This window comes from Asparagus officinalis, chromosome 3, assembly GCF_001876935.1.
Source record: "Asparagus officinalis chromosome 3, Aspof.V1, whole genome shotgun sequence".
In the NCBI taxonomy this organism is placed as follows: domain Eukaryota; kingdom Viridiplantae; phylum Streptophyta; class Magnoliopsida; order Asparagales; family Asparagaceae; genus Asparagus; species Asparagus officinalis.
In genome coordinates, this window is record NC_033796.1 from 13522216 (window position 1) to 13536824 (window position 14609).

The 14609-nt window shown below is 35.8% G+C and overlaps 1 protein-coding gene across 1 annotated transcript; it reads left to right on the forward strand.

Moving 5' to 3' along the window:
• On the forward strand, positions 2498–13697 carry LOC109833084 (serine/threonine-protein kinase 38-like). Its single transcript, XM_020400636.1, has 14 exons — positions 2498–2653; positions 3452–3759; positions 4709–4883; positions 6791–6874; positions 6955–7196; positions 7282–7520; positions 8709–8793; positions 8864–8948; positions 9293–9424; positions 9512–9625; positions 11181–11228; positions 12722–12806; positions 12925–12978; positions 13055–13697. The coding sequence occupies exons 2-14, from the start codon at positions 3539–3541 to the stop codon at positions 13195–13197; spliced, it is 1707 nt and encodes a 568-aa protein (XP_020256225.1). The 5' UTR covers positions 2498–2653; positions 3452–3538; the 3' UTR covers positions 13198–13697.

Consider the following 14609-nt stretch of genomic DNA (forward strand, 5'->3'; position numbering starts at 1 on the left):
GTCGGCATCTTCTTAGGTTAACTCGAAAGACGGTACTTGTCAGTTCTCTTGTCGACGACGACTCGCTACGAGCCCACTCGACCAGTTATTCGACACATCGCAGGGTCGACTCGAAAGACTTTACTTCTCGACACCCCTCGCTACAAGCCAAAGGACGAATTCAACCTCGAAGCTCTCCTGCTGACAACACATCGAAGTCACATTAAATGCTTGACAGACGCCATCATTTCTCCATCCCCTACACTATTTATGACATATCGGACCACGCCGGCTTCGTGCGCCGCCCATCGCATCTCATTAATGACGAAATGATAACGCCCATCAAGCAGCCGATCCACGACCGACACCTGTAAAGTAGATGTTGACTTAGCCGCCAGCTCAGGCTTGACCAAAAAGACTAGACTACTCCTCTTGCTTGGCTATAAAAAGAAAAACTATTCCAAATACAAGGGTAAGCAATTTCTCAGCATCTTTCTCTATCCCGCTGTATTTTTCTCATATTCTCACTCAAGTCCTTAACTGACTTGATCATCAGAGGAACAATGGGGGAAGCAGTCCCCGCCGTCTTACGAGTAGTTACGTGTGCAGGGACGAACAACCCAACTCCAAATCAGATATTCGGAAAAGCGAGCGGCCCCCATTTCAACTCAATCCTTACCCACTTACTCTTTTAATTGTGTGATTAAACTGTCAATAATATTATTTACTAATACTTTCTTAAACAAAGTACGCCACGCCCAACGCACGTGTGGCATATTAGTTAAATATAGAGGGGTGTTAGGGACACACCCTTGGGCACACCACCAACCACACTCCCCCTCTATCTACAGTGCAGGCGCCCCACATGTGATTTTTTAAAAAAATCACATGGTAGATAGAGGGGGAGTGTGGTTGATGGTGTATACAAGAGTGTGCCCTATCATTTCTTTTAAGGGCCTGTTCGTTTGCCTAAAAAAAAGAGGGAAATCAAAGAAATGGAAAACTATTAAAATGAAGAATTGTTTTTGGAGTGTTTGGTTGGCTAAAAAAGAAGGAAATCAAAGAAATTAAATTGAAATGATGTTAGTTGTCACCTTATTATTGGATGCTGTTTGTGATTTTTTAAGAAAACTAGTTTTGGAGTGTTCTGTTGGCGAAAAAAATAAGGAAATGAATTATAAGAAACCTATTTCCTGTAGTTTCTTGTTTTCTTTTGTTCGGTTCATTCTTAAAAATAAGAAATGAAATGAGATGAGATGAGTTGTCATTGTATTATTGGGTGATGTGAAGAAAGATTAAGAAAAGTGTTTTCATAACTTTTTGGGATGAAAATGAAGAAATGAAATGTTAATGAGATGAGGTGAATTGTTATAATATTTTATTGGATGATGTGAGTGATTTGAAATGATGAGAAGAGATGAGTTGAGTGATGTTTGGATGAAAATAATATTTTATTAGATGTGATGGATGAGTTGTTAGATAAAAATAATATTTTATTAGATGTGATGGATGAGTGGTTAGATGAAAATCATATTTTATTAGATGATGTGGATGAGTTGTTGGATGGAAATAATATTTTATTGGATGTTGTGGGTGAGTTTTAGGGATGGAAATGGAGGAAATGGTGAGTTTTGAGATTTTCACCATTTCCATTTCCATTTCTTGGTTTTTAGAAAACAAACGACCAGGCCCTAAATATAAATGTAGTCAAATGCTGACTAGAACATGGACCTCCTTACTGGAGCAGCTGAACATAGTTATAATACCTCGTGGGTACTGTTGATCAGCATTAATAGCTCTTAAAGGTGATTTGATGTTTTACCACTTTCCAGCTCTATAACAAAAGCAGAAATGAATCCACAATGGACATCTATGCAAATAATAAGAGTTAATTACACGAAATCTTTAGAGCTTTTGGATAGATGAGTGAAATTCCATCAACTTTAAGCTACATTAAATTAGGTTAAACTTTATTAGTTGTCGCATATGACTCCTATAAGCTATTTTATTTCGCTAAATCTTATATAAAAATTTCTCATTTAATCTGCAAATTAACACCATCAATGCTAACATTTCATATAGAAAATGTTAAAAAAGATAAAATTAATTCTTTGGTCCCAAAAAAGTTATCTAATTTTTCTTTTCAATAAAAGGTAATTTTTTGGAACAGGGAAAAAAAATTTCATCTTCTTTTTACGTGCTGTGCGCGTTAGAGTTAATAATGCTAATATAGGGATTAAAAAATAAATTGTAAGACAAGATTTAGTAAAGTAAAATAGTTCATGGGGATTGTTTACAATAACTCCTAAAATTCAAGAGTAATTAGGCTAGTAAAAAGTTGATAGGGGCGTGCGTACCGCAACTTCCCAAAAGTTCATGGAAGTTTTATGTAATTAACCCTGCAAATAATTATCACGGCGAAGATAAAAGGTATCTAAAATCCATATTAAAAAAGGGGTGTACATGCAAAAAGCCACATTATCTAATCATTTAAAAAGCAGTCCAAATTAGTTTAATCCTTCGCTTTCTTTTTCATTCATCTGACGACGAAGGTGGAAAGAAAGCGGCCGAAGGCGCAGTTGCGAAGAGTCAAAGCGACGTTTTCATTTTGCATTTGATTTTTTCTCCAAAAATTCGGGATTAATTCGTGCGATTTCGGATTCTTCCATCTCAGGTACCGTTTCTTGTTACTTGCCACTGACCATTTCTTGAATTTACCGCGGTTTAATTCGTTGAAGAAGAAGTGATGAATTGGCGTTAGGTCTTCGCTCTCTTTGGGTTCTTGGCTTCTAGGGTTTAGTTTTTGGAGATATTGAGGAAATTAGGGTTTTGTAGCTGTATCTGTATCTGTTGGGGTTTAACTGTTGATAACGGGAAATCGTTGTGGATTTACGCTTTTGATATAATTTAATTCATTTCGATCTGTTACTATGTGTATCGTCGATTTTAGCGATTTCTTGAAGTTTCGTGATGACTTTTTTAAGAGTTTGAAATGTCGAATTGGATGAAATATCTTTTGTTTCCATTAATAGAAAGAGAGGATATTTTTTTGATGGTTAGTTAAATTTCGGCTCATCATCTTTTAGGTTAACCCTGATGTGTTTATTGATCATTTTGCGGTGCAAAATATAATTTTTCTTCTTATTGTTCATTAACTTAGCGGAAAAAGAGGAATAAGGTTATTGAAATATATTAGGGTTTCTGTGTCACTCTTGTAATTATTTAATTACAAGGCTCGTGGTAGCTTGAAGAGGATTGTTCCTGTGCAAATTGCATATTATTCCTATTGCGCTGCCGGCTAGATTTTGCTATAGGTTTTTCGTACATATCATCTTGAGGAAAATGAGATGCAAAAATTTAGGTTTTCTGCCTCATGTTAATGTCGTGAAGCCTAGCATATTAACACAGAGTTAAGGTGTTTTTTTCTTTTTGCATTAACACTCTTGATGTGTTTGCTTTTGATATTTGTCAGGACTATTGGCTTAGGCAGAACAATCTTACTCAGTAGAAAAGTGACACCAAAGAAGACCTCTTTAGGCAATGTTACTGGCTTGTTGATATGGATTCTGCAAGGAGTTGGTTCCAAAAATTCCAACCTAGAGACAAGATGAAGCCTGGGGTCTCTGGGGCAACCAAGAATAAGGAGTCAGAGAGTTTTCAGAAGCCCCCAATTGATGAGGCACCTTCAAACATCACGAAGCAGAAGGTTGCTGCTGCTAAGCAATATATTGAGAATCACTACAAGACCCAGATGAAATCCTTACAAGATCGAAAAGAGAGGTAAATCTGATTATGCTTCCTTAGACAAAATTTTACTTAGTGAAATACCAAAAGAATACAGGTAACATTGGTCACTGTGATTCTTCTCATATAAGTTGTTTTTTGAAGAAAAAGTTTTTGGTCAAAGGTGTTTGGTTGAGATTGGTTGATCCACTTAGCTGACCTCATGTTAATGAGATAATTTTTTGTAATTTGGCTATCCTCTTATGCTGATTAGTTTATTGTTCCTTTCTTGCTTGACCACCCTCATATAAGAATGCCTTATGAACCAAGTGAAAAGAACCATCCCGTATGAACAGAAGGAAGATGCCCCCTTTTTTTAATGGAAGCGCTTTCTTTTTGACAAAGGTTGGAAAATTTTCCTCTGGGTCAGATCGGGTGGGTTTAGGGTTTCACCAAAAGTCATATTTTAGGTTCTTACTAGTAGATTCGGTCTTCGTGAAGAAGCTTTTTAAAAATACAAGCTTCCATTTTTTTCATTTCACCTTTGTAGATAAGTGAATGAACTTGCATTTTTTGTTCCATTCCTTTAACCGTCAGGAGTGAATATTAGAACTTCATATTAGAACTATGACTGTATACGTAGTAGCTTATAGTTCAGTTAGTAACTTATAGTTCAATAGTTTAATATTTGTTCTTTAAACCATAAATAGGAACTTATAGTTCAATAGTTGTTTCTTTGAACTATGCTTCATGATTTTTATGGAACATTTTCAATTTTTAACCAAGTTATTTTCAGTTTCTTGTTAAAAGTGCTGCAAGATGTTTTATCCTTTTAGCAACTGCACTTGATATTTGTATATTTCTTGCACTATAACCTGATTTACTCTATTGAAGTTTGTCTGTTCTTTATGCTTTGTAATGTTTAAAGTCTTGATATAATGAGCTTTTGTAGAATAACTCGTTGATCCTGTTTGTGGAAACATGATCATGAATTCCAAAATTTTAGGCGGTGGATCTTGGAGAGGAAGCTTGCTGATGCTGAAGTTACTGAGGAGGAGCAGAGCAATCTTTTGAAGTACTTGGAGCAAAAGGAAACTGAATACATGCGTCTTCAGAGGCACAAAATGGGAGTTGATGATTTTGAACTGCTGACAATTATTGGGAGGGGCGCATTTGGAGAGGTTATTTACTTACTTTCTTTCTGACATGGTGACAAATGAACATGTTTGGAGAAATGTCTGTTCTTTCTTCATTTATGAATTACATCTTCTGCGTTATGATTATCCTTTCTGTGCAAATGGTCCCTTTTTATTGCAGTTTTACAGATTTTTTTTAATGTTTTGGAAAATTTCTGCTTTACATTACACACTAGAACAGTACTTGTTAACGTGATTTGGCGAACAAAAAAGCAGCTAATAACTAATATGTACTGAACTAGTATAGTGAAATATTATGACAAATTAGCAAAGAAGAAAATTAGGGTAATAAATAGAGCACCCGGTCCGCCCCCAAAAAAAAAAAAAAAAAAAACCTTAGGCGGAGAAAAGAAAAGGCGAAGGGTTGATCCGTGTCATGGCGTGCCTATCTCCATTTCTAATTATTAGGCATTGCAACATTTGTGCTATTCACTCGGATCTGGACTGCGAAAGGGGAGGGGGGGGGGGGCATGGTTACTTGTCTGGTACTGAGACCAACGTTCCTCGCACCAAAAAAAAGTTAGGGTAAGAAAGTCCTACGATATCTCAATCCAATATAAATTACATGCTTAAAAACAAGAGGGGGCGGGGGTGAGGAGGGAGATATGAGATGTGACCCTTGAGGGGCTGAGCAACGTAGCAAGATTAGGTGCATGTTCTTCTAGGAAGGAGTTCCATGTATATGAATACATTTGAGGAAGTATACCGAAATGGCATACAAGCCTTATGGCTACAAATTTAGATTTGCTTCGAACTGAGCAAAGTAGCAAACCAATACTGTCTTAGAACCAGGAGCTGAAATTAGGAAACCTTTTTAGAATAAAAATAAAGCTCAGTTGTAGATACCATTGAACGAGTGCTAGGTTTAAACCTTGCTGAAATAATATATAGTCCTCCATCTCTGCTTTGGCAAGTTGACATCCGTACCATGATGCCTATAATTATTCTGCCATTCAGCATTCTATGTGTTCCCATGGGCTATTCAAATTTTTTCGTATAGTTCATAAGGGTCAAGTGCTATCTAACAAATATATTTACTACCTTTTTTTGAAAAATTAGAATTACTCCTATTGTTTCATTATAAAGTTCTCTCCGTAAAATCGTGTGCGCGTGTGTGCGGGTTCGTGTGTGGGTGCATGTGCAGATGTGTGTGTTTTTGCACAGGCACGCGCACATACGCACTCTCGTGCACACTTGTAATTATATGCCCATATGTACATTTGTGCATTTATACATATATGCTTATAGGTTAACAAAGTAGGTGTGTAACAGATGCATGATAGGTAGCGTGGTACCTTAACTACGTGCAATGCACATAAAGGAGATTATTGTTTAAATTCCAGAGAAGAGAGATCTTGACAAATTTGTTGGATTATTGAGTATTTCTCCTTCTCTGTTGCATTCTTTTAGCATGGTTAATGGATAAATTAAAGTTGTTTTATGCGTCTGCGTCGAGTATGTCGTTCAGTTATTTCTTATGCAAGCATAGGTGTTGCTTGTACAAATTAGGAGCTGAATTCTACTTTGAACTCTAATTTTACTACTTTGCATAGTCCGAAACATTTGTTCTGAAAATTAAATAACCTGCTGAGATTTAGTTTGCCTCAGTTCTTTTTTGTATAGTCAGATAAAATTTTCAATTATACTGAATTCTTCTCGTTCTCAGTCTCTAGACTGGCATGTTTTTTCAGAAACTCAAATGAAAATTTGACCCTCTTAATTACTGGTGGGAACATAAGGGAAATATACAGAAAAATTGTTGTTTGGATTAATTTTTATTATTTTTTATGGATTCTGTTGAGCTGAGATGGTCATCTTTTTTAATTGAAAGTGATATGTAATTTTCATCTATATATTGATTTGACATTAGCTAGTATTTTCTATTACCACAGGTGAGACTTTGTAGAGAGAAGACCACAGGACACGTCTATGCAATGAAAAAACTTAAGAAGTCTGAAATGCTTCGTAGGGGCCAGGTTTCATCTCAGCGGTCTACTAGATTATTAAGATGTGTTAGCTTGAAAATTTACTGATGTTTTTGTGCATGCACTTTTAGGTGGAGCATGTCAAAGCTGAAAGAAATCTTCTTGCAGAGGTTGATAGTGCTTGTATTGTGAAACTCTATTGCTCTTTCCAAGATGATGAGTTTTTGTATCTCATCATGGAATATCTTCCTGGTGGAGATATGATGACATTACTGATGCGCAAAGATACATTGACAGAAGATGAAGCCAGATTTTATGTTGGACAAACAGTATTAGCTATTGAATCTATTCACAAACACAATTATATTCATAGGTATATATTTGGTTATTCTATTCACACCCTAGCTGACAAACCAGATGGTACAGGTATTCAACTAAAGGGCCTCTTTTCTCTGTAGGGATATAAAACCTGACAATTTATTGTTAGACCGAAATGGTCACATGAAGCTCTCCGATTTCGGACTGTGCAAGCCTTTGGATAGTAGTAGCTTTCCAAATTTGAGCGAGCCTGAGTATGCCGTGGGACGCAACGTAACTCCTACATCCAACAGTGATAAGCGTTTCTCGTCCCCTGCACCCAGGCGTACACAACAAGAACAACTATTGCATTGGCAAAAAAACAGGAGAACATTGGTGCGTCAGATTTTATCTCTATTTATTTTGTCCCTTTCATGACTATTTATTATTCACACAAATAGAATGTTAGATATACAAATTGAACAAGTTTCATGAATTTTCGGCCTCATTGATGAATATATAAAACTTGAAGTTTTTTGGGGGATACTAGGTGGCTATCTAGGTTGTCAATTTTCACTCGTTCAGGCTTGTATATGTTTTGAGCCTGCTCCTACACTTGTAATTTTGCTTTCCAATTGTTCATTGATCGGCAACTTAACATTTAAACAATGTATATCATGCTGACATAACATTTAACGTTGGTGGAATATGTTAGGTGCCATATGGGGTTTATATGTTGGAGACCCAAAAAAATAAAAAATAAAAAAAATAATGTGTGTGTGTGTGTATATATATATATATATATAGAGAGAGAGAGAGAGAGAGAGAGAAGCTCCTATAAACTTAAGTGGATAGAGATACTTCTCCACCAAGAGAGAAGCTCCTATAAACTTAAGTGGATAGAGATACTTCTCCACCAACTTTTTTATCCATTAGGTTTGCTTTGAGATTTGTGCAAAATATGAAGGATATCTTTGAGATGTGTGCATTGATTTGCATCACATGCTAGCACAAATCTCAAAGCAAATCTAATGGATAAAAAAGTTGGTGGACAAGTGCTTCTATCCACTTAAGTTTATAGAGGCTTTTACTCTATATATATATATGTGTGTGCGTGCGTGCGTGTCTATATATATATTATTATATATATATAATATATATATATATATATATATATATATATATTATATATATATATATATATATATATATATATATATATATATATATATAATAATATATATATATATATATATATATATATATATATATATATATATATATGAGAGAGAGAGAGAGAGAGAGAGAGAGAGAGGAGAGAGAGAGAGAGAGGGGGGGGTATGCTTGGTACAGCACCAAACTTGGTGCTTACATTTGTTTCTATTGTTTGGCTAAATTGCATCTAATATTTTCTACTGAGCTAAATATTTCTGTTTAGACGTTATAAAACATGCCTACAATTATCCTTTATCTGTAGTATGGCTAAGGTGCAGTTTAATGTCACCCTGGTGTTTTGTCGCAATGCTAAAAGTAGTTGGGTATGGTTTGAATATGTCCGCCCCCCCCCCCCCCCCCAAAAAAAAAACAGCTATATTCTACTGTTTGGAAACACCGCCAGATTACATTGCTCCTGAAGTTCTTTTGAAGAAAGGATATGGAATGGAGTGTGATTGGTTAGTTTTGATACCCCTCTATTCTCTTTTTCAACAGTATTTTATTTACTTATCATGCATCCTTTATCAGGTGGTCTCTTGGAGCAATAATGTATGAGATGCTTGTCGGTTACCCTCCATTTTATTCTGAAGATCCAATGTCAACCTGTAGAAAGGTATGAACACATCCAAGAAAGAATTTGAAAAACCAACGGTTTAAATCAAATAAAACCTAACATTGGGTTCTATTGAAACATTGTATTTGGTACTACATTGCATGATGCATGATGCATGAAGCATTCTGGTTGTCACTGATACACTATGAAAATCTTTGTATGCAGAAGTTGCAGTGCGTTTTATTAGTTAAGAGAACTCGTACAGTCTACATGACTAGATATGAATAAGAAAATCTTCATTGCAGTGGCTTGCATGTCTGAAACTTAAAATCTTCACTCTAGTGTGTAACTCTTAATTTTTGTCTACTTGAAACTTTAATTTCAAGGGTTTCTCTTGTCCGTAGATTGTTAATTGGAGAAATCACTTAAAATTTCCTGAGGAGGCAAAGCTTTCACCTGAAGCTAAAGATCTCATTAGCAAACTGCTCTGTAATGTTGAACAGAGGCTTGGAACAAGGGGAGCCCACGAAATAAAGGTTTGATAGTTTATTATCTCCATTTTCATTCGGGTTTTCCACAATGTTGGGAATCAGCTTTAATGCCATGTCTCTTGTGAACTTCAGGCACATCCATGGTTTAAAGGTGTCCAGTGGGATAGACTATATCAAATGGAAGCTGCTTTCAAGCCAGAGGTGAAGGATGAGTTGGACACTCAAAATTTTGAGAAATTTGAGGAGGTAGGCTTTTCAGTTATAATGTTAAATTTGAGACGATAGCCCCTATTATTCTAGATGTGTTGGCTTATTGATAATCTGTGAGATGTCTCTACCTTCATACATCAATAATTTAGCAATATCCGTTTACATTTTTTAGGATGAAATGCAAATGTCTGCAGTGCTCACTTGTTGTTGGGGGGTGGGCATCTGTATTATAGATTTTATGCCTGTTTTACTGTATTTTTACTGTTCTCATGATACAAAAGAACCTAGTTTTCTAGTGCGTCATTGTACCTTCTGTTTCTGTTTGTAGTGCAAATAGAACCTGAGCATTTACTAAAGAACAAAATCTTCCTCTGTCATTTTCGCAAATAATACAATTATTTGGTGTGTTTTTTATTTATTATTTTATAACTTTTATTGATAAGGTGCCTTTTCTTTGGTTGAGTAATGGTTATGTAGACATACTTGATTCCTGACCTGACATGCTAGCAGTTCTTTGCTGCTTGATTCACACCGGAAACAGGCCAAATGTATTGACCTGCGGTTGACTTGCCTATAATATTTTTAGGACTTTGTTTGCTTCTCAAGATCTGTTATTGGATGATCTTACCTCATGAACATAGCCGGCAAAATCTTTTGATAGCAAATTAGCAATATTTCTTCAGCTTTGAGGATTAAATTATTCAATACACATGGATTAAGGAGTAGGTAAAACTAGTGTATGAATGCTAAGTTGGTCATGAGGATTACACTCCTATGTTCTGAAACATGGGTTGTGTTATGCTTTGGTCTGGTAACATGTAATGCATAAATGAATTGTGTGTTGAATGTTGATTAAACAGATTATGCAGAATTGCACAGATTTTATTTTTTAATATATATAATTCAAAGTTCAGAAAAAAAGCTGAAAAAGTAGGGATGTTGTAATGAAATAGCTAAGAAAAACTATGATTCAAGACAATGAGGCTTTAGAGCTAACATCAGACAGTACGACAAGAATTTTACAAAAATAGAAAGAAGTACAAGGAAAAGAGAAATTAGGGAGAAAAAAAATACATGTCACCAACAATCGCCGTGTAGTTGTTGTCACACTTTTTAACCAATTGTCACCATAGTGTCATCTTTGTCTATTGCTATCTTAATGTTTCTTTCCTATCCTCTGATGAACAGTGTGTTCTTCTGATCACGCTCCTTTGTTCCATTCATCTCCACATTATGTTCTCTTCTGCAATTTTATACTTTGAAAGGATACTGAGATTGGTTTGAGATAGGCTGGTTCATATGGGGTATAGGTTAATTTAGGATCTTATCCAATTTGACCTATATTCAACTCTAATCATTAAACTTCACAGGAATTATCAAGATCTGCTAAGGAACAAGTTGGGATAATGTGAGATTTTGGCGAGACCCTATTCACATTTGCTTTATGCTTGGACAAAAAATATATACATATAAAGACAGATAATGCCAAAAATGAACTTTGAAAGTGCTTTCATAGACCTTAATTCACTTTTTCTTTTCTATTTTTATTCAACTGTTTACCCAACATTAATCAATTTGTGTTTTTATGTAGTCTGCAACTCCAATGCAAACTTCTTCAAAATCTGGCCCCTGGAGGAAGGTAATATTTGCTCTTTTCCTTGATCTATGTTCTTCATGTCTAGAAGAATATCACAGGATTATATCCTGTTGCCACATGCATATAATAATTTGGCTTATTATACATGACGATGATATTGGGCATAAAAATTATGAAAATTTCATTGATGTAGTAGGATATTGATATCAGTCTACATCAGAGGTTACTAGGATAAGTTTGATATATTTATATTGATATTCCTATGATTATACTTTGAAATGATGCTACACCCTTTTGCATCTAATCGTAACCATGTGTTCTTTGCTTAATGTTGATTTTATTCTGATTTAATCAATTTTCTTACACTTTAGTGCTAGATTCTGATGACACAATCATTTTCTTGTTTAAGGATCAACTTGTAATTTATGTATGTTTGCTTATGTGCTGAATTTTGTAATATTACCTTACTTAAAATATGATCCCTTGGTGCTAATTTCTGACAAGGACAATGAACTTGGGCATTGTGCTGCTTGAGAGGGCCTGGATCTTCTATGCAAATAGAAATTGTAGCTGATGGGCAGCAAATGAATGGATACTCTGAGATAGAATGACAAAAGTCATTTTGACTGATGCTCTTGTTTTTGTGACGTAAATAGATGGAAGGTGGGTTGGTGATGAACATAAAATAATAAAGATTTTAGAATGTGATTTTGGGAACAGCGCCATGGAAGATTGGGGGTAGTTAATCATGTAATGGCAACTTTTCTTGTTTTTCTTTCAGTTTCTTCTTTGCTTCTCCAGTTTTAGGGGATTATGTGAAAATTTATGTCAGCCCGCGAACATACTACTAAAAACTGCTTTATGCTTAGTAATTGAACCGTCACCCAACCTATTGAAGAGTTGACCTTACATGGAATAGATATTTGTGATTTTGTTTCTCTTTTAGTGTGTTTTACATATCCAGTTTTAGTTAATTGGGTGAGCTATGCAATCACCTACTTGCATAGTATTGAAAGTGGTCCAATCCATTCACGGACCCTATACGGACCCTATACATAGCATAGTATAAAAAGGAAGCTCATCTTAACATTGAAGATCTACACCCAATCATGCTAGGAGTTCCGCAGGTGTAGTTTTACGCATGTTTCAGTATAGTCTAATGATTACGCAGAAGACCGAAACTGTCATATGGCCTTCTTGGGTAATTGAACTTCGGCAAGCCTAGTTCTTGACTTCTGCCAAGTATAATTTTGCTTGTTATTCAGGTAATGCTGGGTAGATCTTGTACCACTCTGTGTGCCCTCAGGAAAAGTGTGAAATATTTGGTGCTGGAAGGCATCGCTTGTAAATTTGGTTCTTTTTTGAAAGCTGTGAAAGTTTCTTTGTTTTGTTACTGGTCATATGTAGCTCAGACATACTATTTCTTCAGCTTAAAAGATAGAGATTGAGCTTCTTCTCTGATGTATTGAACTTTACTAAACCCTCTTTCCATATTTCCTGCTCTGGACTGAAGAATTTTCTTCTCTTTTTAACAGATGCTTTCATCCAAAGATGTGAATTTTGTCGGTTACACTTACAAGAACTTCGAGATTGTTAATGACCATAACATCGCTGGCATTGGTTGTCTAATCTCTTCCTTTCTCTCTTTTACGTCATTTCTTCTCCTTGCTTTTGATCATTTTGATTTGACAAGGTCCTTATATCATCCTTTAACCCACTCTTTTTTTGGCACATACAGCTGAGCTGAAGAAAAAGAACAAGCCAAAAAGACCATCTATCAAGACATTATTTGGTAATTATTCTTGTGAGCATTTGGTTCTAAAGTTTCTCAACTGCACATATCATTCTAACAATTTTTGTTGTTTCAGAGTCGGAAGCAGCTCCCGATGAGGCTGCCCAAGGGAGTTTCCTCAAGATGATGCCTACACATATGGAGGTTTCTGAAAGCCCCGAGCCATCACCTCACTCCAGCAAACCACCACCTTACCAACCCCAATCTCGACGTAGATAGAAAATGGTATTTATGAGTAACTGGTCATAACCGAAGAATCCAAGAGCAGAGGGGGGAAGAAAAAGGAATTCTTCCATCGGTGCTCTACTCTACTGTTTAGTCTTTGGTCCCATTTATATGTCTGTTTAACAGACCATTCATTCCTCTTCCTTCACCTATCTTCCATCACCTAGATAAAGGTGGGAGGGGTAGAGGTATGGATTTTGGTCCCTCACTGTAAATTTGTGCTTATCACTCGTACCGTTGAATTCGGGTTCTAATTTGTTACATTGTTTTTCCGGTTGAACATGAAAAGCGGTTATTCTTTCATTCAGAACCTAGATCAATGATGGTCAGTTTGTAATCTGAAGGCATATGTGTCCTGCGAAGCAAACCTATGATGTGAATGGGCGAGAACGCAGCAGTTCAGTATGGATAAGTTGTTTGTAATATATTTTTGAATGATCTTTTTCGTTGTTGTTTAAATACAACTTATTGTAGAGGCATCATTTATTGATTTCTAAGCTCCGCTTTCGTTCTTATCTGACATTGGATGAAGAGTCTGGATTTAATTAGAAATTTAAAGGTTAAGAATGAACAGGTTCAGGTGCACCAAGCTTCCTGATTTTGGAGGTTAAGCAGTAACGTGTTCCTGTGTACCCAAATTAAATTTCTTAAAGCCCTAACGAATGGAATGGATATCTGACAAATGTGAGGAGAAAGCATCCCAAGGTTGTTTTTTTAAATAGAAACCAGCTTAGGAAATACGATAATTATACAGAAATCACCATCGGTGCTCTACTCTACTGTTTAGTCTTTGGTCCCATTTATATGTCTGTTTAACAGACCATTCATTCCTCTTCCTTCACCTATCTTCCATCACCTAGATAAAGGTGGGAGGGGTAGAGGTATGGATTTTGGTCCCTCACTGTAAATTTGTGCTTATTACTCGTACCGTTGATTTCGGGTTCTAATTTGTTACATTGTTTTTCCGGTTGAACATGAAAAGCGCTTATTCTTTCATTCAGAACTTAGATCAATGATGGTCAGTTTGTAATCTGAAGGCATATGTGTCCTGCGAAGCAAACCTATATTGTGAATGGGCGAGAACGCAGCAGTTCAGTATGGATAAGTTGTTTGTAATATATTTTTGAATGATCTTTTTTGTTGTTGTTTAAATACAACTTATTGTAGAGGCATCATTTATTGATTTCTAAGCTCCGCTTTCGTTCTTATCTGAGATTGGATGAAGAGTCTGGATTTAATTAGAAATTTAAAGGTTAAGAATGAACAGGTTCAGGTGCACCAAGCTTCCTGATTTTGGAGGTTAAGCAGTAACGTGTTCCTGTGTACCCAAATTAAATTTCTTAAAGCCCTAACGAATGGAATGGATATCTGACGAATGTGAGGAGAAAGCATCCCAAGGTTGTTTT